The 23,138-nt window shown below is 55.7% G+C and overlaps 12 protein-coding genes across 12 annotated transcripts; 7 read left to right on the top strand and 5 right to left on the bottom strand.

The window, feature by feature from the left end:
• Positions 1–391: 391 nt before the first annotated feature.
• B0H18DRAFT_523896 (cysteine proteinase) lies at positions 392–2,910 on the bottom strand. The gene is made up of 11 exons (XM_048038450.1): positions 2,670–2,910; positions 2,579–2,614; positions 2,430–2,505; positions 2,292–2,320; positions 1,950–2,232; positions 1,761–1,890; positions 1,594–1,708; positions 1,386–1,541; positions 1,125–1,323; positions 907–1,014; positions 392–847 (listed from the first exon to the last, which is right to left on the bottom strand). Exons 1-11 carry the CDS (start codon positions 2,826–2,828, stop codon positions 573–575), a joined length of 1,566 nt encoding a protein of 521 aa, XP_047891274.1. The 5' UTR covers positions 2,829–2,910; the 3' UTR covers positions 392–572.
• A 256-nt stretch (positions 2,911–3,166) lies between these two features.
• On the top strand, positions 3,167–4,083 carry B0H18DRAFT_1121067 (B-cell receptor-associated protein 31-like-domain-containing protein; the record flags this gene model as incomplete). Its single annotated transcript, XM_048034266.1, has 6 exons — positions 3,167–3,177; positions 3,234–3,389; positions 3,449–3,583; positions 3,642–3,765; positions 3,822–3,927; positions 3,980–4,083. 6 exons carry the CDS (start codon positions 3,167–3,169, stop codon positions 4,081–4,083), a joined length of 636 nt encoding a protein of 211 aa, XP_047891273.1.
• Positions 4,084–4,551: 468 nt separating this feature from the next.
• On the top strand, positions 4,552–6,920 carry B0H18DRAFT_1185486 (uncharacterized protein; the record flags this gene model as incomplete). The annotated part of the gene is made up of 3 exons (XM_048036012.1): positions 4,552–5,406; positions 5,462–6,492; positions 6,572–6,920. 3 exons carry the CDS (start codon positions 4,552–4,554, stop codon positions 6,867–6,869), a joined length of 2,184 nt encoding a protein of 727 aa, XP_047891272.1. The 3' UTR covers positions 6,870–6,920.
• A 754-nt stretch (positions 6,921–7,674) lies between these two features.
• On the top strand, positions 7,675–8,118 carry B0H18DRAFT_1018751 (uncharacterized protein; the record flags this gene model as incomplete). The annotated part of the gene is given in 4 exon segments (XM_048029394.1): positions 7,675–7,701; positions 7,740–7,790; positions 7,804–7,805; positions 7,837–8,118. A coding segment is annotated over 1 exon segment (219 nt), but the record flags the coding sequence as incomplete, so codon positions are not given.
• Positions 8,119–8,743: 625 nt separating this feature from the next.
• On the top strand, positions 8,744–9,396 carry B0H18DRAFT_956368 (hydroxymethylglutaryl-coenzyme A synthase C terminal-domain-containing protein; the record flags this gene model as incomplete). The annotated part of the gene is made up of 2 exons (XM_048042452.1): positions 8,744–8,993; positions 9,086–9,396. 2 exons carry the CDS (start codon positions 8,744–8,746, stop codon positions 9,394–9,396), a joined length of 561 nt encoding a protein of 186 aa, XP_047891270.1.
• A 25-nt stretch (positions 9,397–9,421) lies between these two features.
• Positions 9,422–10,123, top strand: B0H18DRAFT_523763 (uncharacterized protein). The gene is made up of 2 exons (XM_048038449.1): positions 9,422–9,962; positions 10,024–10,123. Exons 1-2 carry the CDS (start codon positions 9,634–9,636, stop codon positions 10,025–10,027), a joined length of 333 nt encoding a protein of 110 aa, XP_047891269.1. The 5' UTR covers positions 9,422–9,633; the 3' UTR covers positions 10,028–10,123.
• A 238-nt stretch (positions 10,124–10,361) lies between these two features.
• Positions 10,362–11,386, top strand: B0H18DRAFT_1121064 (uncharacterized protein; the record flags this gene model as incomplete). Its single annotated transcript, XM_048034265.1, has 2 exons — positions 10,362–10,484; positions 10,541–11,386. The coding sequence occupies 2 exons, from the start codon at positions 10,362–10,364 to the stop codon at positions 11,384–11,386; spliced, it is 969 nt and encodes a 322-aa protein (XP_047891268.1).
• A 495-nt stretch (positions 11,387–11,881) lies between these two features.
• Positions 11,882–13,887, bottom strand: B0H18DRAFT_523713 (P-loop containing nucleoside triphosphate hydrolase protein). The gene is made up of 3 exons (XM_048038448.1): positions 13,455–13,887; positions 12,250–13,392; positions 11,882–12,180 (listed from the first exon to the last, which is right to left on the bottom strand). Exons 1-3 carry the CDS (start codon positions 13,764–13,766, stop codon positions 12,028–12,030), a joined length of 1,608 nt encoding a protein of 535 aa, XP_047891267.1. The 5' UTR covers positions 13,767–13,887; the 3' UTR covers positions 11,882–12,027.
• Positions 13,888–14,249: 362 nt separating this feature from the next.
• Positions 14,250–16,732, bottom strand: B0H18DRAFT_1212717 (uncharacterized protein; the record flags this gene model as incomplete). Its single annotated transcript, XM_048036490.1, has 5 exons — positions 16,185–16,732; positions 15,599–16,126; positions 15,004–15,546; positions 14,525–14,944; positions 14,250–14,462 (listed from the first exon to the last, which is right to left on the bottom strand). The coding sequence occupies exons 1-5, from the start codon at positions 16,605–16,607 to the stop codon at positions 14,250–14,252; spliced, it is 2,127 nt and encodes a 708-aa protein (XP_047891266.1). The 5' UTR covers positions 16,608–16,732.
• Positions 16,733–16,997: 265 nt separating this feature from the next.
• B0H18DRAFT_1212716 (uncharacterized protein) lies at positions 16,998–18,239 on the bottom strand (the record flags this gene model as incomplete). Its single annotated transcript, XM_048036489.1, has 4 exons — positions 16,998–17,293; positions 17,346–17,688; positions 17,732–18,009; positions 18,066–18,239. 4 exons carry the CDS (start codon positions 18,237–18,239, stop codon positions 17,285–17,287), a joined length of 804 nt encoding a protein of 267 aa, XP_047891265.1. The 3' UTR covers positions 16,998–17,284.
• A 579-nt stretch (positions 18,240–18,818) lies between these two features.
• On the top strand, positions 18,819–20,906 carry B0H18DRAFT_1185478 (uncharacterized protein; the record flags this gene model as incomplete). Its single annotated transcript, XM_048036011.1, has 9 exons — positions 18,819–18,962; positions 19,077–19,187; positions 19,266–19,371; positions 19,430–19,651; positions 19,761–19,969; positions 20,000–20,164; positions 20,281–20,321; positions 20,380–20,565; positions 20,627–20,906. 9 exons carry the CDS (start codon positions 18,819–18,821, stop codon positions 20,757–20,759), a joined length of 1,317 nt encoding a protein of 438 aa, XP_047891264.1. The 3' UTR covers positions 20,760–20,906.
• B0H18DRAFT_1018726 (WD40-repeat-containing domain protein) lies at positions 20,831–23,088 on the bottom strand. Its single transcript, XM_048029393.1, has 6 exons — positions 22,935–23,088; positions 22,811–22,876; positions 22,549–22,751; positions 22,013–22,496; positions 21,677–21,987; positions 20,831–21,619 (listed from the first exon to the last, which is right to left on the bottom strand). Exons 3-6 carry the CDS (start codon positions 22,741–22,743, stop codon positions 21,110–21,112), a joined length of 1,500 nt encoding a protein of 499 aa, XP_047891263.1. The 5' UTR covers positions 22,744–22,751; positions 22,811–22,876; positions 22,935–23,088; the 3' UTR covers positions 20,831–21,109.
• Between the last annotated feature and the right edge of the window lie 50 nt (positions 23,089–23,138).

The following is a 23,138-nucleotide window of genomic DNA, read 5'->3' as shown; positions in this document are numbered from 1 at the left end:
ACATGTACAGCGCTCGCCATAGCCTCCCAAAACAAATTAAAACCTGAATGTGCGGTGTGCCTCTAGCGACTGGGCCGCAAACCATCACACGAACAAAACACAGAGCTGTGGGGGAAGGCCACCCTGATAGACAAGCACAAGCTGTGAGCCACGCGGTCTCTGACCGAGTCGAAGGTGGGTAGCATCGTGCATGAACATCTCCACTGGGGGTGGGCCGGCGGATCAGAGATTTGGGAACGACGTTGCGCACGATCACGATCAAGCCTCGATCGACATCTGTAATCTGCACTGCTGCCCGCAGCGACGCCGAGCCTGGCTTGGTCAGCAGCTGACAGCACAACGAGGGAGCGACACAAAATGGCCGCTGACGAGCACAAGCTGCACAGGTCCCGTACCGTGGCGAGGAAGACGGCCGCTGCCTGGCGCTCATGTTGATGTCTCGAAGAGCGTGTCCCTCCTTTTTCAGTGCCGTCAAATTCCAAAGCGAGCCCTGGCGTTACATTACCGTACAACAAACACTTCGCACTGCTTCCGCTGGCACACAGTCCACACCCACTAGCCTCCCCAACCGTTCATGCGAGCGGCTTCGTCTTGTACAGCAGCACGTACGCCGACGAGTCTTCGCCTCCGCCGCCGAGCGTGTCGAGCTTCTCCTTCGGGAAGATCGACACCTTGTCGTCGTCGAACTTGTACCAGTCTTCGTCCTCCTGCGCCGGCACGCCCACTACCGCATTGGACGTAGAGCCGGACGCGTCGCTCGAGGAAATCTGGTTCTGGACGGCGCTCTTCTTGACGAAGCCCATGTAGTGTCCGGAGTCGGCCGCAGCGCCTTTGTGGGTCACAATCGCTGCGATACGGACGCATTACGACGGGGAGCAGGGCAGAGAGGACATAGAACCGACGTACCGACGAGCTCGTACTGGCCGGTCAAGCTGCAGCCGACATCTGCTTGGAGGTCTGGATTTACCAGCGCCTCAAGCTGCGTCTTCTCCCGCTCCCGGTACACTGACTCGTCTTCCAGGTCGATCTCCATCGCGGCGGGCTCACTCTCCGTGGGCTCGGAAGAAGAGGAAGCTACATGATTTGCGTTAGTCAATGCGGCAGGGTCGAAGCCATGTATTTACCTTCTGCGGGAGCGCTGCCTGACGCGAGTGCCTTCTGCTCCCTCGCCACACGGAGGGCGGTCTTCTTGCGGATGTTGCGCCGCTCAGAGCGCTCGCCCTCGATCTCACGGAACCTGGTCACGAGCGGCAGCATCTTCGCCTTCAGCTCGTCCGTGACCAGGTCGAGCACGTCAAAGTCCGTCGGGAACTTCACCCTACGCTGTCAAGGGGGATCAGGGGACCGTCAGTTGGGACGTCAGCGAGCGGCGTGGTGGCGCTCACCATGATCTTCGTCTTCTTCCCGATATCTGTCCGCCACGCGAAGCGCACCATATGGACAGTGAGATAGGACGGTAGGCGAGAGAGACGGGAGGTGGCGGTGTATTGGGCATCCCGTCCTAATGTTGGCGAGTTCTTCTCGATCTTCTGGTTTAGAGACTGCGGGTCCAGTATAAGCTAGCGATATGCAAATCGTTGCAAAATCACGTACGTCCTTGACACCCTGGAGCATGTAGTTCGTCGTGATTGAAATGTTGCACTCGATCTTGAGGGCTTTCTCGAAGGAGACGGATGGCGGCTCGTCCGGTGCCTCGTCGCATTTCAGTCTGCGTCGCACTTGTCAGAGACAGGTACATGGTCCGAAACAGCGGAACTCACTCTCGGCGCACTTCACCGGTCATGTACTGGTCAACGAACTTACGAGGGAGCGAAGACCCGTCTGACGACGGTCCGGGGACAGGTACGTCCCTCAGAGAGTTCGTTAACTGCACCCAGCACTCCTCAGCATCTGTCAAACGCAGCGCTCAGCTTCGAATGTTCGCTACGAGACCGATACTGCGGACCTACCCTGTTGTGCGTACATCGCGAATCCGCCAGTTCCCTTGCCGCTCCGGCTTTGCTCGGCGAATTGCGGGAACGCCTGTCGCAGCGCGGTCAGGAAGGTACTCGGGACAACACTGTCCGTGGTACGCGACATTTGTTGGTACAGGCCGCTCAGGGCAGAAGGGAGTCCGGGTGGCGGAGCGCTCTGTAATGCCGTCTGTAGTTCGGGGATGGCACGGAGTGCCTGGAGAGTCGAGTTCATGTAACATGTGTTCCCGAGATTCTTGAGACCGACGGGTAGTGCGAGCTAAGGTAGGAGGGCGGGTCATTCATGATGTTGATCATGCCGAATGAAGTGCGGCTTACAGCTTCTGCGAGAGCCGAGTCGTCCATGTCTAAGGCAAGATGATCTCGTCAGCATTTTCGATTGCAGAGGGGGAGGTTGGAGAGGGGTGATGGCATCTCCGAGCGCGTCGGCCTTGCGAAATGTAAATTGTAACACACCTTCCAGAAATACGATCGGCTTTTCTGGAGGCTTTGGTAGCTCCCCTGCTGCACCAATGACCATGAATGTCTGGCCCTACATGAAACGAATGCTAAGTTCAATATGACGAAGTCGACTAGCAATGCTCCATGAAAGGACCACTACTCACCTCTTTCGGACCGACTTTCCTCCAGTCTGTGTCATCCTACCACCAATTAAGCATCAGCTGAAGCATAGTCCAAAATCAAAGGCACACGAACCTTGAGCACGCCTCCCTTGATCATAACCTTCATACGGTCTGGCGGAACGCCGGTCACTTGGTAAACCGCATCCTTGAATATGGCTGGAGACTGGTCGGGATCGAGCTGCACATCGTGCACCTTCCCGGCATGCTTGATCTTTACGGCGAGCGGAGCCATAGCTGCAACGTCGAATACGTAGTGGATGGAAAGGAGGAGAGCTGGCGGACGCGTACGCTCACCTTTTGTCTTTGCGAGGTTTCTGCTTTTGCCGCGCGTCCCATTACGCACACGCGTCGCGGCACGTGCTTCTACGGAGATCGGCCGGTCCGGAGACAAGAAAGGGAAGTGGCCGGCCGGCGGACCGGCGCGCGCCCAGGGCGGACTGGGCAGGATGACGTCGCACTGCGGCGGAGACGTGGCCTGAGCGGTGCGGCACAGCTGCAGTTGTTCGCTTTAAACCGCCACGACCTCTTCACGACCACCAGTCTCTCATCCACCCACAGTTACCACTCAAAATGACGATCTAGTATGTCCTGAACCACAATACTGACAGAGTGAATTATTCTAACAGGCAGCGTACAGCTATTCGCTCACGTTCATGCTCCTCGCGGCGGAGATGGTGACCTTCTGTGTTCTGGTCGCACCGCTGCCCTACGGCATCAGGAAACGTTTCTTCCGTTTCCTCTCAGAAAGCCCAATCGTCGCCAAACTTGCATACGGAATAAAAATCTCATTCATGTACGTCCACTCATTCGTCAGACGACCTGTTTTGAAGACGAACGCGTACGCGGATCCAGATTCGTGGGTGTATTATTCCTGGACGCGTTCCAGCGCATGATCAGGGTATCCGCGGAGTCGGACATGGCGAAAACCAGCGGGTCGGGTGTACAGGACGTTCGCTCAGAGACGAATTTCGCTGCGCGTAAATTCTAGTAAGTCTCGTCCCTCAAGCCGCTATGATGGCAGTGCTGAATTCGGTGCCGTGTCCAGCGCGCAGCGCAACACATACTTGACTGGCTTCACGCTCTTCCTTTCACTCGTCCTCACTCGCACCTTCTACCTCCTCCTCGACCTCATCCACTCGCAAGAGGAGTACGCCAAGCTGAAGCAGGAGGTACGTCCCCTTGAATACTATGCTACTGGGTCTTTAACATAATGACCACGTCCCAGACTGCCAAGTCGTCCCGCGGCCAAATTGCCACCCAGGACCAAGCCAAGCAAGTTGAGGAGCTCAAGAAGAAGCTTGCCGCGAGTGAGGAGAAGGTCAAAGACTACAGTGAGTCCATCCAACTTACCACCCAGCAAATATGTTCTGACTAGCAATGCAGACATTGTGAAGAAGCAGGCCGAGCAGAACGCGCGGGAGTACGACAGACTCGCGACCGAGTTCAACAAGGTAAACGGGAACGTGTCGAGCAAGAAGGCTGACTGAGCCTGGGCGTGTGTAGCATTAGCATGTAGTGGGACCCTGAGCTTGATGGCCATTGTCTGGGGTGTAATGCTTATGAATGTTGCTTGGTGGTTGCTGTTCGTTTCTTGTTTTCGCTGTCATGCTGGTATCAGGCTGAAATGTTTCCGAAGTTGCGTCTGTCCCCTAGATAGTCTCCGTTGCCGACCATAAAAGAACGACAAGCGCTTTTATGGTCTGCACCGGTACGCGCCCCTGTGGTAGGACTAGAGCACTTCCAAAACTCCGAATGTCCGAGCCAATCGGATTGCTGCGGTGCTCCAGCTGCCGGTGGCTGGGTGGCTGAGTGGCCGAGTAGTTGAGAGAGATGCCTGCGTACGGCTGCTACAGACACGAGGCATATAGCATGCTCGATACATTGGCCGTCGATAGTAGATTAATATCATGATACAGAAGTCGACTCCGCACAGTACTGCAGAGCCGCAAACCACCATGGACTCAAGACCTCCGATGCAGCCTGACGACGATACTCACTGGCAGCAGCCTCCGAATCCAAACTATCCAGTGGCCTATTGGCCGCACCACGTTTTCACGTTTATCCCGAGCCATGCCATGCCGCTACCGGACCCTGGGATGTATCCCGCACTTCCGCTCCCTTCTCACATCGGTCCAATCAGCACTGCACAACTTGAACCTCTGCCCTCGGCGGGTTTAAATACCCACACAAATCCATCCCAGGGCACAGGCCGCGCAACGCAAACAAAGCGTTCTGAGGACGAGAAGCTTGAGCACATGCTCGCCGAACTCAAGGAGATCAATTGGACGCTCTCACGCTTCCTGAACCACCTTTTCCGGCTCAAGGACGATGACCAGAAGCCAGTGCACCGGAGTGTGTCACACGGCCTCACGATACGTCGCTTCCTCAGCGGGCAGTCGAAGTACAAGCCAATCGATATCATCGACTGCTGGCTTCATGACCCTGCAGGTCGGCCAGACCCGGAGGTAGAGGATGACAAGATGTACTCACTCGAGAAGCCATTCCTCGAGATACCATCTGCGCGGGCCGCATTGACGTCGATGGTCGTACAGTTGTGTTACCGGAAGCTTCTCAAGGAGATGCGGAGTGCGGTGAAGGGCTCGAGTGGGCTGCATGGCAGTCAAGTTGGAAAACGAGGGCATAAGGAATTGGCATGGGACGACCTAGGAGTGCAGACCATCAAGGCTGTCAGATCGATTGCAGAGAAGCACCAGCCACTCACCCTCCAGTTTCTAACCATGCTTGCTTCGCCTGAACCTCACAAACGAAATGGTGTAGTCGCTGTAAGGAAGACAAGGCCGCCAGATCTTGTGAGCATAGGAAAGCTAGCCTATTGATTCTGCGTTATTGATATCTCACCATCAGGTTGCCGTCGAAGTAACCAGTTTGCTGAACTTCTCCCACACGAAGTTCGCGCGTTTACACGCTTCTGCGCGTGCAATCATGTTCTTCGCGAACGGCGCCTCGCGAGGGATCTTCAACTACGGTAGCCGCATCGCGTTTTCGCAGAGCTACACTGCGACCTATGCGACGCTGGCGCGTATGTCAGCACAGCGCGCAGAATACCTAAAGAAGGTCGGGAGGGACAGACGTACCGGGTTGGCAATGCGCTTCGACAACGTGCAACAGCATACGAAGGAACGCGAGCGCCGCATGGGACGTGAGAACGTCATGAAGATAGGTGTTGCGGGAACAGTTGCGGAGATGTTCGACTACAATCCAGACGTCGCCGATGTCAAAACACGGATGCACCTACTCAATCAGAACAAACGCGCGACACTTGACGTTGATTCCCTGTTCGAAGTGATTGATACCGGTCATCTGCGGCAGGTCTTCGTCATGCAGTGGCTCCAAACCCTCGTCAATTACGTCCCCGAGCTCGCACATTACAAGCCAAAGGTTTCCGAGCTCTTCCGCACACAAGCATCAAAGTTCCGTGTCACTGATCAGAAGACAATCATCCATCCACTCGGCACTGCTGCAAAAAACGAGAACATCACCACTGAGCTCCGTGACACCATGATAGACTTCCTGGGGCAGATCGGACAATGCGAGGACGATTACGATCATGATCGCCTCATTTTTGTTGGCGGCGATGGACTCACTTTCGAGCGGCTCCTCAAGCTCAAGGAGTACATGCAGTTCCAGGACAGCGCATTCAAGCGCTTCGAGAATGTTGTTCCATTTCTTGAAACCTGGCATACGGAGTGGACCTATGTCAACTTGATGTTCGAGACGCACTGGGGTCATAGCCTCACCAACGATCCATCAAAGCTTGGTCATAGCGCAACCAAGATTGACCAGAAGGAGCCGCCGAACCTCAAGAAGGTCGACTACTATTCCTCAATCTACGTTGCCTATCTTGTACTTGATGTTCGCATGCTCGACTGCTTCCGGTATGTCAACCATGCATCATGGATGTTTGTTGTGCAAAGAAAGTGCTTACGATGGGGCCACAATCACTGTCATATGCAGGCTCCATTTCGAGACGCCAGACATCTTTGTATACTTCAAGGAACTGGCCAGCCGAGACGCATTGCCATCACTAGAATACCTATACAAGACTTCAGAAACTCTGTATGCGAGATATATGTCCCGCCGAGCATACGAGGTTGCACTCACCGGTGATAGAGTTACCGAGACACTGGGTATCCCATTGTCATCCGAGCCCTGGCGGGACCTTGGTGATGCTAGTACGAGTCATGCGTTCACATCAGGAAAATCCCTCCTTGGGAATTACAACGAACAGACAGAGATTCTCCATAATACGTAGAGTTTTGAAAATTCTGACGCTGTTCGCAATAACACTCCGTATTGTTGACCATTCGACACGTCGTTCGAGTGCAGTCGATAATAAGGCACCAATACGAGAAAGTATTAATGGAATCTTCCGTACAGAGGTCATGATGCTGGCACAGTGATTCATTCACGAAGGTGAAAACAACAGTAATATATTGATGTGTCTCCTAAATGATTCTATGTATAGTACACATGACCCAAATATCACTTTGATTTAGTCCTCCACCACGTATGCATAGTCAACTATGATAGCCACATCTCTGTCGTCCACGAACGGCCCGCGGGCAATTGGGTGCGTGGACGAATGAGCGATCGCGTGATTGAGTGGCAGGCGGCCGAGCAGACAAGAGCGCGGACAGGAGAGCGCATGCGAGAGGGACGCTGAGCGAGACAGTGCGAGCGTTTGGGTGTAGTGCGAGACGGTGTGGGTCCACGAGTGGGTACGCGGGTCAAGAAGTCGACAGCGAGCGGGTGTGAAAGCGAGCACGGGAGGACAGGCGCAGGCGGGCGGGCGGTCGATTGAGCTAGCAAGAAAGCGAGCGTGGGCAGACAAGAACACGTGGGCGGGCGGGCAAGAACGGGCGAGCGGACAAGTGGTGATGAGCCAAGGGCGAACCGGCGAGAAGCCAAGGGAGATTGGCGAGTGGGCAAACACGAGTGGGCGATGGCAAGTCAACGAGCGAGAAGGACTAGGCGAGCGAGGAAGATCGAGGGGTGCACCACCGGGGGGCAGAGAGGGTGTCTGCTCGCTGTTCGGTAGTCGCAGACACTTACATGGTGTAACTGTGTGGCGTGCCCGTAGAGAAGCGCGTCTAGCTTGCGAGAGGACGGGTGTGCGCGAGAGAATGGCTGCGAGCTTGCTGCTCGTCAACGCACTTGCCCGAGCATTGCGACTAGCAACAGATACACTACGAATGACTCACTTTGGATTTCTTGCCTTCGCTTTCCTTCCGAGCCCTTTCGTTCACCACTCCTGCCCGTCATCTATTCTGCTGTCCCTTCCTTCGACCGTGCTCGTTTGTTGTGCTCAGGCTTGCGGCTTTGCGTGCTCGGGCATGTCGCATTCGGAGTTTGGGATGGCTTGTCGCATGATGAGTGCTTCGCGCATGGTCACGGTAGTGTTTGTCCGAACGCAGACCGTCCGGTGCTTTCGCGAGCGGCGCCGACGGTCGCGCCACGGCGGGACTGTGCTTGGTGAGACGGGACAGGTTGAAGATGGGCGACGCCGCACGCGAGTGACGAGCGACAAGCGGGTGGCGGAGGAGGAGGCGAGTGGGTGACGACGCAAGTGGGAGCGCTGCTTGCCCTAACCAATATCTCGATCGAATCTGACACCGCCGCCACAGCGCCACGCAAGCGCCACGTCAGTCTCGCTCTGACTCCCCACTCTGAGCCTCTCGCTCTCGCCTGCCTGCCCGCGTCCGCTGTCTCAATTGCCCACCCTGTCTTGCTTGCTCGCCCGTGTGTCCTCTTCCCTGCCATTCGCTTCTTGCCCGTCGACTCACACGCCCACTCGCCTGTCCTTGTTCGTGCCCTCTCTTACTTGCAGCCGCTTACTCGTCTGTAGACTCACCACCGCCTGTCGCTCCGACTCGCTCATCAAGTGATTTGCTCACATGGCTTTTGCAGGACCTGTATGACTCGCGTGTACCCACACACGATACGTACCCATTTTAGCGGATGCAGACCCTTCATGGGTAAGGGCCGACTCCGATATAGTCAACGTCGACCTAGTGCCCCAAAATAGTCCAAGACGCTTAGCAGCCCACAGACTGTCCTCGGTGAGTCGCGTGCGATCACCCAGCCTGTGTCGTCTCTGACCTTGCAAGAACGCGCACGGATAGCGATATGGCTATAGGCATCAGCAACCGTGACTCCTTCGACGGCGGCGACCTCGACATCCTCGTCATGCAAGTCGTGCTCTTCGGCGGGCCTGAGAACGAGGCTTTGGGGCCGTCCGCCTCCGCCGTCCTCCACTGGCGCATGCTCCTCCGCCTCGAGGGCGGCGGCCCTGTCACACTCACCATGATCCTCCAGGGCCGGCCCTCCCTCGACAGCGTCCTTTTCGTCCGCAGCAACAAGTTCGACACCTCCAGATGTGATCGACGCGTGCGTCTACAATACCGCCCGACCGACCACTGCCGACGCCGTTCTCGCTTTCATCCAGCGCAACAAGCTCCGCCGGTACAGCCTGTACCGGTGGCCTTGCGTCCCTCCCCACGAGCGTCGAGTCCGCTGAGCTTAAGGCCAAGCACATCAGCATGTTCGCGTTCAGCAGTGATCTCGCGAGCAGCTTCTTCACGATTCGCATGAAGGGCGACACGAAGACGATCCGCGAGAAGTTGGACCTCATTAACAGATTGGAGAGCATGAAGGTCGTGCCATGCCAGACATACATCGATGCGCTCACTCTCCGGGAGAAGAACCACAACGCAGGGTCATACATCCCTGAGGGCTCGCTCGACAACCTCTGGCCGGGCGACTTCTACCTTGAGCATTGACGGCAAGTACAGGTGCAAGTACGCGCGCAAGCCTAAGGTATAATCGTGCCTGTCACTTGTCTCCATCTTGCTGTCTCGTGCGCCTGTTGTCTGCCCGCTGTCCTGCTCGTCGACTGTCTCGCTCGCTGACCGTCTCGCTTTCCCACTGACTGACTCGCCCACCATGCTTGGATCAGACTCTGTTATGTCCAAACTCACATCTCGCCCACGCGCTCTCTCGCCCACGCGCCCTCTCGCATGCGCTCTCTTGTACGTGCTCTCGTCTACTCGGCCAGCTTGCCACCGACTCACCCACGTGATTGCCCATGCAGCCGTTCATGTGTCCATTTGCCGCGGACCCGTGGTGGACCTACCTGGACCCGTGCAGAACCCGTACCCGCCGTCGCGGGTCAGTACTCGGGCCGGGTACGGGTCCAGGTCAAGCTCGGGGCACCTGCGGGTAGACCCCTGCTCTGCCTAGTACTACTACTACTACGGTACAGGTACGATGCGTGCGGCTCTGGCTGCAGGTGGTGTTGCTACTGCGTCACTGGGGGCGCCCACTGTCACTCTAGTACAGCTAGCTGGTATGCGATCCTTACATTATATTGTGGACATCATTACTGATGATTGTCGTGTTTTCTTCAGGTGATTGATGTATCATGGCAGTTAGACGTAGACAGTAGTTACTTCTGCATGTTCGCTTGACCCAGTGTTGTGTAGAATACATAGTATGCATTAATGTTTGCTCTTCAACAAAATGCGGCGAGATACCAACCGTAAAATGCCCACGAATAACTTCTATGTGCTGTGGAATACGTACAAAATACTCAATAATTCCGTAGTAATATTGAGCATCCAGACCCGGGACCCATGGACCTTAGCTAGCGTAGCGTATTACTGGAAGCGACCGAATGCATATGATTATTCTTAATTATGCGGAATCCAGAGTAATTACTGCTCATTCACAGGAGAGTTTTTTCCTGATGGCCACAGGCGACCGCTCTCTAGCTCAGTCTATGTTGTTCATGATTGATGCGGCCCTGTCCCGTGCAGTCGCCCAGGCAGTCGCGATGGGTGATGTTGGCAGTGTCTACGAAGGGATCAAGGTGAGGACACAGATACAACAATGAAGATCAGTTAGACTCACTGACTGGCATCACAGATGATGCTGTTCAACTTCGCAGGGTCGGGCCACACAAAATACGCGGGATATCTCCTGGAGATGATAACATCATTGGAGTTCGAGTCAGACGAAGCATTACGGACATTGTTCCTCCGAAATTGGCTTGTGAATCCATCTGGAGAAGCAGGGCGGCATCAGGAGGGCGACCTCATGCAAGAACATCTGAACCTTGCACTCGAAGAGGCTGTCCAACGGAGTGGAAGCGAGTGGGATGGAAAGTTGATTCGTGACGTAATCTCGAGGAATATCCACTATTTTGTCGACCTCAAGAATGGCTGGGGCGAGTCAGTGGGCTTGGCGAAACGCAAGGGATATCATCCCGAGCCACATAGCAAGCCCGAGGTAACAACGTTGCTGCGAGTCTACAAGGAGACACACCTTCATCAGTTCATGGCTGGTCGGTCGTACGCGTCTTCACCAGCAACAGCCAATACCCACAAAGCTGGTCTCATCAGCCTGCAAGCAGAGAAGCTACAAAAATGGATCATTGATTCCACGCGTGGACGAATGCTAAGGAATGACACACCCGGCGCCAGCACTCTGACCGAGCTGCAGAGACAAATGGACGAACTCGACGTGCAGGACACTGCGGAGGATGATATCCCCGGACCAGCCACCGTCGAAGCTGCTCCGCCGCATAGAGTGGGGCGTGTGCGATTAGTTGATGGCGAGCTCGTGATAGAGATGGAGGAAACTGATGTGCGGAAGTTGATAGGCAGTGGCGAGGGTGAGCTTGATGAGGAGCCTGGCCCGAGTCCCGGTGAGGACAATGACGAAGAAAAGGATACTAACGATGATTATATGGACGAGATTGATGATGTGTAGTTGAGATGTATCTACGTATTACCCATGGAATTGTTCTCCTTCGCCATCTCCTACACGCAACATGTCAGTTATAAAGGTTTTGTGTTCATATGTGGATCTATTACATACTGCGGTACGTAGTCTCGTTCGGGGACGGTTCTGTGGAATGCTAGCCGATGCCGTTCCTGCACGTTTGCGCCGCGGTGGCACTGGTACAGGACGCTTGGGTGTTTCCGATGCTGAAAGTTGTGTCTGCGAGGGGCTTGTCGGAGTGCTGAGATGCGATGCCGCGGATAAATGGGGATCCCATTGAAGTGTTGAGCTTGATTCCGGGCAAAGCATCATATCCCTAGGTAAAGCACATCAATATGCACACAAGACGTCGTGCATCAATACTGCAACTTACTGCTGAACTCCCATGTCCCACTCTACCACCACCATGCTCGTCGTACTCGAACTCTCCGCTCCAAGTTCAGCCGCTTGGGACTCGTCAACCGGCAACCCGCCTCCGCCACGCATCGATGCGAACGTGACCTGGAGCTCAATAATGATGCCCCATAGGTTCTCTACATGCGGGAGCAGGTAAACTCGCCTCGAGATCAGCTCACGCAGCTGGCCTATGCCCGTGACGAGCGCAAAGCGATCGAGAATCGCCTTCATCGTCAGTTCGGGAAAGAAGGCCTCGGGCGGAAATAGGTCAGCTGCTGCAGAGGCCTCGGCGGTGTATATGGTGTTGCGAAAGTCGATGAACCGCTCCATGCCGACTGCACGCATAGCCTTCGTGAGCCGCTTCGCCTTTGGAACCGGATTTGCATCTGCCTTGCGTTTGCGGGTGACATGACCAGCCACATTAGCGACAGCTTCGGGTCGGCAGCCGAGCTCACCAGGGCCACTGCAGTTGCACGCATGAGCGTCAGGCTCCGATGCAGATGGCGGGGGTTGACGAGCAGCGCGCGTCGTGCACGTCTCGCAGAGGCAGAGAGGATCGGATGGGGGTTGGCGTAGAGCGTGTTTTGCTCCGCAATCTTGCATGGCGCGAGGAGAATCCTGGCCATCGCCTTATCCATCTGTATTGATGGGCCGGTGCCCTTGTCAGATGGAGCTGCCTTCTTGGTCCGTGTCGAAGTTTGTGCAGTGCCTTCGATGATCCCACGCGCGTTCGACATGGCATTCTTCGTGATGTACGTAATACACTCGCCGTCGTCCGTGGAGTTAACATCCCGCTGTGCCCTGCCCAGCCACTGCAGCCATTCCTCCGTGCTCTCGGGCTCACCGAGCAGCACCACACGGAAGATATTCGGCACGTCGACGCCCATCATGAAGGTCGCAGTCGCGATGACCATCTTGCAGGAGTCGTCGCAGCGCAGAAGCTCGCGTGTTCGTGTGTTGTACGTTGCCCAATTGAGAGCATTGTATAGACGCACGAAGCGTCCGCGCTCCATGCCGTCGGGGATCTTGTTCCATAGATAGACGAGAACCCGGAATCCGAGCGCGATGGTGCGACAGAATATGACCGTCTTGCGTCCGTCGCGAATAAGCCAGTCGAGGTCTGGGAATAACCACCCACCAAGACCTGACTGCAGAACACGGAAAATGGGGCGAACGTTCCGCCGCACGTTCGATCGGCGAAGCTCGTAATATTCGCCCGCACGGTACCCGAGGAGCTTGCAAATGTTCTCCTTAGGCCCGTCAACGCGAATAGTCGCAGACGCCGCGATGACATGGACTCTATCCGGCATGCGTGCGCGGACAAAGCCAATCTGGCGGTAGCTTTTTCGGAAGCTGCTCCCCCAGGTGTCCAGGGCGTGGGCTTCGTCAAGTCCTACAGCGCAGACCCTGTCTCGGAAGCTCGAGTTCTGCAGCAAGGACTCGAACCCCTTCGACGTAAGTTGCTCGGGGGAGAGGAGTATCATGGTGACTCCAGCACGAGCACGTACCCAGAGGTTCGTACCCACGGCACGTGCAGCCTCAAGTGTTCGGGAGTTGATGACGAGGGATGTAAGTCCAATCTTCGTGAACTCTTCTGCCTGCAAATAGAAGCCATTGATCTGTCATGTAACAATGAAACTCGTAGTAGGCTCGTACTCACCATCTGCTCCTCCAATCCAATGGTGGGGAATATTCCGACCATCGCAGGATCCTTCGGGACAGCAACAGGAGGGGTACAGAGAGACAAATTATTCGAGAGTTCAATAAGCATTAGCATATACATAGAAAAGAAACCGGTCTTGCCGGAACCAGTAGCGAGCGCAGCTAAGAGATCAAGGCCGTCGAGGACTTGACAAATGCCTTCGAGTTGGTAATCGTGTGGATCATAGGGAAGGCTTTTGCGAAGGACTTGGCGCGTTAACGCGTGTCCCTCCGAGGTACTGAAGATATACCTGGAGGGCTCAGACGCCATAGTAGTGGTCGATAAACAACCCGGGCGACCAACAGGCGACCAACGGGCGACGCGTTATTTACTGCTGTTGACGCGTTGACACGGGCGTCAATGCGCACGTGAAGAGAAAACTCCGCAAGTCGTCTAGTCCGGGTCAAGTACGCTAATGAGTCCCAGACTATCCCCTAGAGTGGGCTACGAAGTTGCTCATATTGTATATCGCATCCTTATATTGATTCAATTCTCAGCGGTCATAATGCAAGGATCCTACGAGCAAAGGCAGTACTTGCAGTGCGGTGTGGTATGTAAGATTCGAATGCACACCGGACGCATTCCAACCTCAGAAGTCATGATACATAATAAACAAAGAGAGCTACTATACACGTCTATCCCAATAAGCAAGCAATAAGGTACCTGATAATGCAATGTCCGAGCCGTCCAGACATTAGTATCACAGTACAAAACCACAGTGACCATCGACCCAAAGTACGCTGTCAGCGAGACTCACGCCTCGACTTCAGACCACTCCGAGCTGTTGTCCACCTCAGGCTCGGCCTCAGCGAGTGTCACGACCTGCGGCTCCTCGCGGTCTAGGGACTCGAACGGCGATCTGCGGGGAGGGTCTTGGAGCGGGTGAGACGAGAGGAGAAAAGCGCCGCTCTCGGAGGAAGCGGAGCCAGCGGCGGAGGACGTCTCGGCCTTGTCTTCCTCGGTGTGCTACCTGCATGTGTGGAGTCTATTGCTGCAGGATGAGAAGCGGTTGAAGCCGCAATGGGTACCACGGATGTGTTAGAGTCCGAGGGCGTGTTGACGAGGGAGGAGTGCGCTTCGGTGCTGGCGGCGACATTCTCGGGCTGTGGCGAGGTCGGTTCAGTGACAGGAGTTGCGTCTTGCTCTTGAGACGCCTCAGAGGCAGCTTCGGGCACAGGCCTCTCGACAGAGGAAGCCGCGGGCGAGGACAGAACAGACGCGACCGGGAGATCTAGAGTGGACGCAGCATACGAGAGGTTGGCGACGGTACGAGGGGATGGATGGGATGCCGGAGCTTGAGAGAACGAAGACGGGTTGCTGAGGGTCTCAGGAGCAGGAAGGTTCTCAGGCACGTCGTCGGATGTGTGGGTCGTGTCATTAGCGGACTCCTGAGCATCGTTATGGGTGACAGGCGTGGGGTCGACAGCAGGTGATGGCACGTCCTCCGTCTGAGTGCTCGCCACAGCGACTGGCGCGGCCGCGGGGACATGTGTCCGGCGGCAAGAACAGCGTCGGCTTGCGAGGACGGGTCGACAGCGGGCACAGGCTCCGGCTCCTGAGCCGCAGGAGCCTCCGCCAAGGGGGTCCGCGCGCCCTCCCTCTCGCGACTCCGCTCCCTGCTCTCCTCCACCCTTCGCTCGACTTCCTTCAACGCGTTCTCCACCTCCCTCACGACGTCCTTCCTCCTTCCGCGCACCTCCAGGTCGCCTCGACTGTCCACCGCATCGAGGCGCTCGAGCAGCGCGTTCAGCGCGTGCTCGTACGAGTGCACCGCGCGGTTGTTCGACGTATACATCAGCCCGTTCTGCGCGCCGAGCTGCTTCTGGTTCTCAGAGTCAGCGGAGGGAGAGAAGTCAAGCTGTGTGGGGAAGGCGAAAGATGCCTGGAGCGTGTGCAGCGCGTCCTCGATCTCCTGGATGGCGCCGAGCGAGGTGCGCCGTGCTCGACGCGAGCGGTGAAGCGCGAGGATCTTGGCGGCGGCAGAGGGTGGGAGCGCCGAGTTGCGGTGGAGGTCGGCGCCGTCGTGGCTCGGTACTCCGGTAGCAGATGCCTGTGGCTACGTCAGTATCATGGTATGAACGAATGTATAGCGGGGTTCCTACCTCCGAAAAATTGGATTGTGTCCTTTCGTTGATTGCGCGATCCTCGAACTTCGCGCTGGTGGTCGCGCTAGGTGTGGCAGACTCAGTGGAAGGCTGAGGCGCCGCCTTGGGGGTTCCGTAGAGCTTCGTGAAGAGGCTGTTCAGCGACTCCTTGATCTCTAGGTCTTCCTCGTTCTGCACGCGCTGCTGGAGAGCCTCCTTCAGGGATCGGCCGGAAGTGGGCCGCGATGATGTCACAGCTGGAGCAGGGCTTGCGGAAGTAGACGAAGGGGGACCCCGTGTCGTGGAAGACGAGGCGACGGGAGCCTGGTAGGGAACTTCTTCACGGGCCTTGCCCTTGCCCTTACGATCCACGGGTGGGCTCTGGCTCTTCGCAAGGAACACGGACAGGAGAGCTTCGACGGCACCGCGAACATCGGGATCGGACTCACGCTCGAGGCGCTGCTGGAGACGCTCACGAGCGGACGAGACTGGCGAGGGTACGCGACTAGGTTGAGAGATCGATGGCTGCGGGGATGCGCGAGGTACCTGTGATTCAAGGCGGTCAGTGCTCTGAGAACGCGACCAGTAAACATAGTGAACGTACCTGAGATGTAGTCTTCTCTGGTTCGACTACCTCAGTAGCGAAGTCGACCATCGACCCGAAACCAGACACCGCAGACAGGAGCTGCTGCTCCCTCGCCCTACGGAGCCTGAGTTGCTCAGCACGCTCGTGTTCCCGAGCCTCGAGGAGGGCGCGGACGTACGCCTCCTCGCGTTGCCGGGCGAATGCAAGACGGCGCTGGCGCTCACGGAGAACCTGTTGCCGGTACACAGCTTCGAAAGCAGCCTGGCGATGGTGCTCTTCGATCTGCCTGCGCCTGAGTTCTTGCTGCCTGAGGCGGTGGACCGCTTCGGCGCGAGCTAGTGCGACGGCCTCAAGGTAGTCGTTCTGGATGGAGACGGGGCTGACTACCGGGTAGGGGTAATAGCCAGACGAGAACGCGGAGACAGGAGTCAGGACGAGCATGTCGAGTTGCGAGCGGATGTGTGTTAACTGAAGGCTGGAGACTGTTTCTGAAATTGGGATGGTCGGGACCTACAAAGTTGGCCGGTCTTTATACCTGTAAGGACTGCGCTTCGTCAGCAGCGCGCGGCGCGGCCCAGAGAGACGCGTCACCCGCTGAGGACGTGCGCGGGCATTCCTTACAGAGGCGTGAAGAGTCTGGCGCGATCGCGAACATTCTCCCGCCCACCGACGGTTACCATATCCGGGTGGGCGATGCGCGATGGAGCGCGAACATGCTAGAACGCGGTCACGTGATGACTACATGGCTTGCGCGGTCTCTTCGCTGTACGCATTTCTTCCCCATCTGAAGGCGGCTCAGCACTGTGTAATGAATGAAGATAGTAATCAGTTGATTGCTAATTGTTGAGATGTGTAAGACATGTACAAAAAAAGCCAGAAGATACATAGCAAACCGCCTACCTGAATTAGTGCCTATGCCACCCTTCGGGCTGGCATTAGTTGATCTTCCCCGCATTAGTAACTCTCTCGCCCGTGGACAGGTTTGGACGGGGAGCAGTTGTCGGGGAGAAGGAGGCAGGAAGGAGGACTCGATAGTGCAGTCAATCTGGAGACTCAGATGATGACGTGATGCCCCCGGCCCATCGTACATTCCTTTACGCCGAATATATACGACAAAATCACCAGCCCTGAGATGAACACATGAGCCGAACGACAAGACATGAAAGACAGGCCACGCACCAGTCCAGCAAAGAGACGGATATCTGCGTGGGTCTCGTACATGATGTCTCCCTGTGCACTGTTCACTTTCACGACGTCGAACCTACTTTCCTCTCCGTTCCAGTGGAATATCCGCTTGACCCCTGCCCATCTGCACCATTCCAGGCAGCGCCAACACGGACGCGCACCGCCCATCCCGTTCTTGGTGAACCGCGCGACATAGATGTCCGCCCCGTTCACCCGCGGGTCGCGTCGCCGGGCGTCCCATCCCTTGCCCGGCTCGCTGCAGCAACTGCTTGCACTTGAGCCCAAAGCCGGTCGCGAGCCTTCATATCCGCCGCCCTCGCTCCCGCTCTCCCCGCCGCTACGTGCAGAACCGCGCATCGGACTGAGACTCGAAGACATACGTCGGCGCTTGCTCTTGCTCTTCGCGGACGAGCGGTGATGATGAATCCCAGGCTGAAGGTGAGGGGGCTGCTGAGTGTCCATAGGGCCCTGAAAGCCACCACTCAGAGCCCGGGCACCGTTTTGTCTGTTGGCCTTTTGTTCGATGTTCTGGTGGTGCGCCTTGTGCTTGTGTGCCTTGTTTAACGCGCCACTCCATCCCTTGAACCTGCTTCTTGAACGAAGGGGACATGCCCGTGAGGTTGAAGATCGCGTGCATCTCCGCATGCATGGACACCGGCTGCCGCGAGATGATACATCAACTTCCGGGGAGTAAAGAGAATGACTGGATCGCACCTTACGATGCCCCTGAGTGTGCACTTCCGCGCCATCGTAGTGCGGCCGGTGGTGGTTGTAACCTGAAGAAATGATCTTACCGCCCTTGACCATTACTGCACCGAGAGTGAAGCACATTGGGCTCTTCGAGGCGGCCTCGGCACACTGCGATAGGTAAAACTGCGTCTTGTTCATGGTGGGTAGTACGTCGGATGATGCTGATCGCGAGCCGTTAGTGCGGTTTCGCATTCTGAATTTGCGGGTGCAGCTCTCAGCTTACTCTGGAAGTACGGATGTGTGCTTGATTGTGATGTATATACACGGAGCGATGGGGCTGGTATGCTGGCTAGCAAAGGTATCTGGACGGTGGACCTTCGACGTTCACGTTGCAGTGAAGTCCACCGTGCAAAAATATGACATCGAGATCCAATCGGGCACGGTCACACCAAAATGGTGTCACACTCTCGAATGGGCAGGTGAGTAGTTCAACCAAGTTGTACTCAACGTGCTGTCCATATCGACTTCGGATCCTAGCGCAAACCTTGTATATATTATTCTTCAGCGTGCCGCACATCCTCGTGCTGGCCTGCAGGAGGCCTCGAGCATAAAACGACTCCAACGTTGCGTCCTCGTTGCATCCAACGCTCACCAACTTCCAGACATCGTCCCCACTCATCCATAGGCTCCACGGTCTCCCTCTTTTTGCCTTATATTGCTGACCATGAAGCTTGATGTTTCAGAGCTAGAGACTCACTACGACATAAACCTGCGGTTATGCGTCGAAAATTTCGGGAATTCTTCGAGCGCGAAGACGATACCCCGGTGCTCCGCGTGACGAACACATTTGCCCCAGGGTGGTACATCAAATGCGAGGCGACGAACGTCGATGACGAGGACTGGCTGTCCTGCTACCTCGATGTGGGTTCAAGAGGATATCTGGGACAGATCTCTTTGTCCATCGATGGACAGTCGTCGCAAGGTCGCGTCCACTATTTCAAGTGCAGCACGACGCATACTTTCGCCCATGGACAGAGCACTGACTGGGGTTGGATGAAAGCCATGTCAAAAACCCGAGGTTGGGACCGATTCGAAACCCTTCGCAACGAGAATGCAATCTATATCAGGGTGGCCATTCGCGCCCAGGTACACACCGTCTGTCCAGACAAGTGCCTCGATATAGCGCACAATGTAATCACTGCGCAAAGACCGTGCGACGTCCAGTTCATAGCACATTCTTCCCGAACCAGCACCGGAACGCCCTCCAATCCGCAAGATTTGTTCGCCAATAAAGAAGTCATCAGGACAGCTTGCCCTCGGCTGGCGAATAGTGAGTTGGTCCGAGACTGGGATGTTTATATTCGTTGATGATAGCGTTTATCGATCAGGTTTACATAACCCCAGCTCGGTTCCAGAAGCTACGAAGGGCTTGTTTGGCGTGGACAAGGGTTGTCCTCGTCATTTTACCTCCAATGTGTCTACTCTCGACGCCGTCTTCGTCGATCCTGACTCGGATTTCGAAGACGAGGAAGAGCGAAACGACCAGAGATCTATTGCCGTGTCAAAGATGGGGGATTGTGTAACACCGGACGAGACTAGCACCCAGAACGGTGGCGTGGCCTAAGATGCTAATCATACCGAGGGCGAGGAAGGACACAAGAATGGTACGTGTGTATGTCCGCCCCACTTGAACGCGTTACAGCTGCGCTTTTTTGACAGGGGTCGTCTTTGACGGAGAGTCATGGGAAACCAACATGTCTCCGCTTGATGATAGCATGTCGGAATGGTCATTTGAAGATGCCACTGCACAGGCCAGGGCGAATACAGATCCTCGCGCTACTCCAGTTCAGACAGTGGAGCCTCCTCTGCCTAGTACCACTCTCACAGGCACTGCTGCCTCTACGTATGTCTTTGATGATGGTCACATAGTCAGCTGACTAAGCGTACCTCGTATCTAGCTGGGATCTTTCCTGTTCTACTTGTACACGGGCGTGGTCGTTTTCGCGCCGTTGAAGAGCCGAGGCGAAATCGCCCGCAAGAAATTCATAACTGAATACAAAGCCAAGAACCCGCATCGACCTAGACCGTGCTCTTGCAAGTCGATGTACGATCTTGCGCACCAGGTGCATTGACAACGAGCTGAATAGATGAGCTAATGTTGACCTTTCTTTGCATTCTAGCTTGACATGACTGACCTCAAAGCACTGGCGCTTAAGAACTGACGTCGCAACTTTCAAAGGACAACATTGTTGCTGAAATCTTCACGGAGTTCGCCTCCCGGTAGGCACCTCTTCATTATTCGTATGATTGAGTTTGATGACGTGAATTCGCGTCGTAGGTATGGAGAAGTGAAGGACATGGAACTTCGTACCCTTAAGGAACATTGGGGGGAGCTGAAGGGCACAGAGCAAATATCACAGATATTACGGAAGGTTGTTCGAGGCGAATTGCCCATGCTGCGGCCATCATGGAAGCCATCCTGTAATGCGCTCGAGGGTGGCACGGGGCAATTTGTGCCACACAGGTGAGTCTACCTTCGCCCTCACTAGCAAACAACAATAATCGGGATTTACAAACGAACATAGGTACCTCAGACATGCCCAGGCGACGAAGGAGGCTCTGAGCTGCTGCGAGGCGGAATCCGAGTCCGGCGTAATATATAACAGATTCAGTGGAACTCCTGTACTGCAAATGATTCGAAAGAACACCGTATGGTAGCAGCACGAACATCTGAACCATGAATTGTTCCCTGCTAGGTTAATGAGGTGGAAAGCCACGTCGCGGACCGCAGTTGTGTCACTTGCGTTGTCACATGGAATCCCCAGCTACAGTGGTGCCTCGAGTCAAAGCAAACCACCAAACACGGATGATAACTGGATTACATGCCCAAGGGAGTTGCGACGCAAGATACACTGTAGTACCATACAGTACGACAAACCGGAGAATACAGAGCTGAGATAGCGCTATAATATGCAAACACACACGAAGTGCTCAGGCTCCGCCTGGAGGCACTGTGAGTCCATCTTCATTCGAAGTCCACGCATACCTAGCCCACAACGTACTACCCGCTACCGTATCCCAAACTTCGTGAACACACTCTCCGGCCGCTCGAGCTTCGCTGCCGGGCCCCATACTTTCCACATTTTCATGGCCTCCTCGTCGGGACAGATCGTGAATACCATGGTCCCATCCGGGCTGATGCAGCTGTGCCCTACTGGCCTCGAGTGCGCCGGCACGCTCAGGATGTGCTTGAGCGATGGCCAGCTGTGGACTGTGATAGAGTCCGTATACTTCGTCTTGGTGCATGGATGCCCACGTGGCATAGTTGTACCAGAATTGTCCGCAAGTAGGTTCGGAGTCGAGTGGCTTGACAGCGGGTTCCAAGACGAGCCATGGGTGCTGAGGAGCTCTTTACAGTGGGGTGACCAAATGAGGGACGTGATGGACGTGTCCAGGCGGATCGTCGACTGGGGGAGCATTGCGTCCGACGCGTTGACGCTCCATAGGCGAATAGCACCTTCAGGGTAGGTGGAACCGCTCGCAAGGAGATCTGGCTTCCATGGGCACCAAGCCAGAGCCTTACAGCAGGAGATAGGTCAGTACAGGCCTCATGGATAGACGGACAGATAGCTCACCTTGACCGGGCCTGCACTCCTCTTCTTGCAGCCCAGTTTGCTCGCGTCCGACAGCGCCTTGCCCGCTCGGGCATCCCAAATCTGCATGATTCCCCTTTCATCGCTCGACGCCAGGTAATCTCCGTTCGGACTCCATCGCACCCCGAATACCCTATGACTATGACCGGTCAACCCGCCAACCGGCTCAGCCACCCTGCTGTCGAAGAACTCGACAGTGCCCTCGGTGCCGCCCACCGCGATGAGGTTTCCTCGCCAGTCCATACCGCCCACTCCGTCTGCATCCTTGCACTTCCACTGGCGCACGATCTCCTCTTCCTTCGAGTCCCACAAGTGTACGACGCCTGTACTTGTTCCGAGGCAAGTTTATCGGATCGTCTTTCGACCACTCGATAGAGTACAGTCGGCCTTCTCGTCGTTCGTTTAGTGTTCCGAGATGGGTGATGACGCGGTTATCAAGATTCTGGTAGTACAGCTGGCGACCGCAAGCCACTGCGATCGCGTTGCGGGAAGACCAACAAAGAGGATAGGCAAATGGGTCACTAGGGATACCTGGACCATCCAAAGCGAGGAGGAACTGTTTACGTGCAGCGAGGTGTGATGCGGCCGAAGCTGGCGACGTCTTGGGTGTCGTAGCAAACAGTCGTTGGACTTGTTGTCGGTGCTCATTGAGCTCGTGACCCAATGACTGGCGGGACGTGGGAGCTGCACATCGAAGAACGCGGTCCTCGATTAGCCCGAAGTTGCGGGCGATGCGTTTTGAGCGCGGCGTGATATTGAGAGGTGCAGGGTCTTCTTGTGGAGCGGTGATAAAGCGATCCGCCTCATCATGCCGTATCAGAAAGGGCGGCGTCCAAAGAAACAATGGCACCTACCGTTGAAGTCTTGTTCGCTCCCAGAATGCTCACTTCGGATTCCAACTCGCCGGACCAATCGATGGTTGCAGTAGAGATCCTACGACGTTTTGCGGAGTATGCATTTGTGATCGATCCTGGCGTCCAGGTGCGCTTCCGCCTTGGGGTTACGCATAGCTGTGATGGACCAGCATCGCTGGTCTCCGCTCCATCCATGTTGAGAACTAGACATGAGGAATTACATGTCAGAGAGGTAGCAAGAATACTGTGACTTTGTACCAACGTTGAACGATGCACTCAGAAAGGACAGTTGCGCGTGTAGGTTGGAGACTTGTCGTGCAGATCAAGCCTACCCTCAGGCTCATGTTCAGTCAATTCATTCATTCATTGGGGTGCCAGCTGCGCACCTCAGGCAGCTATTTGCTCCAGCACGTGTCCCGTGTTGAAGAGTGGAGTTGAGCCTCGAGCTACAGATACATAAGGTTGGGGAGATGCTCAACCAAAACGCGTGAATGAAAGGTCGTCGGTCGCCGGTCGGGAACAAGTCGAGTCGGGGCAGGCGTAATAATGTAAAACCATTAACGAAGCGCTCGTGAGTGAACCATGGCTGA

The sequence above is a fragment of the Fomitopsis serialis genome (genome assembly GCF_022376445.1).
Source record: "Fomitopsis serialis strain Sig1Antser10 chromosome Unknown B0H18scaffold_55, whole genome shotgun sequence".
Taxonomy (NCBI): Eukaryota; Fungi; Basidiomycota; class Agaricomycetes; order Polyporales; family Fomitopsidaceae; genus Fomitopsis; species Fomitopsis serialis.
Note: the sequence above shows the minus strand (reverse complement) of the source record. Positions and strands in the feature narration are given on the sequence as shown.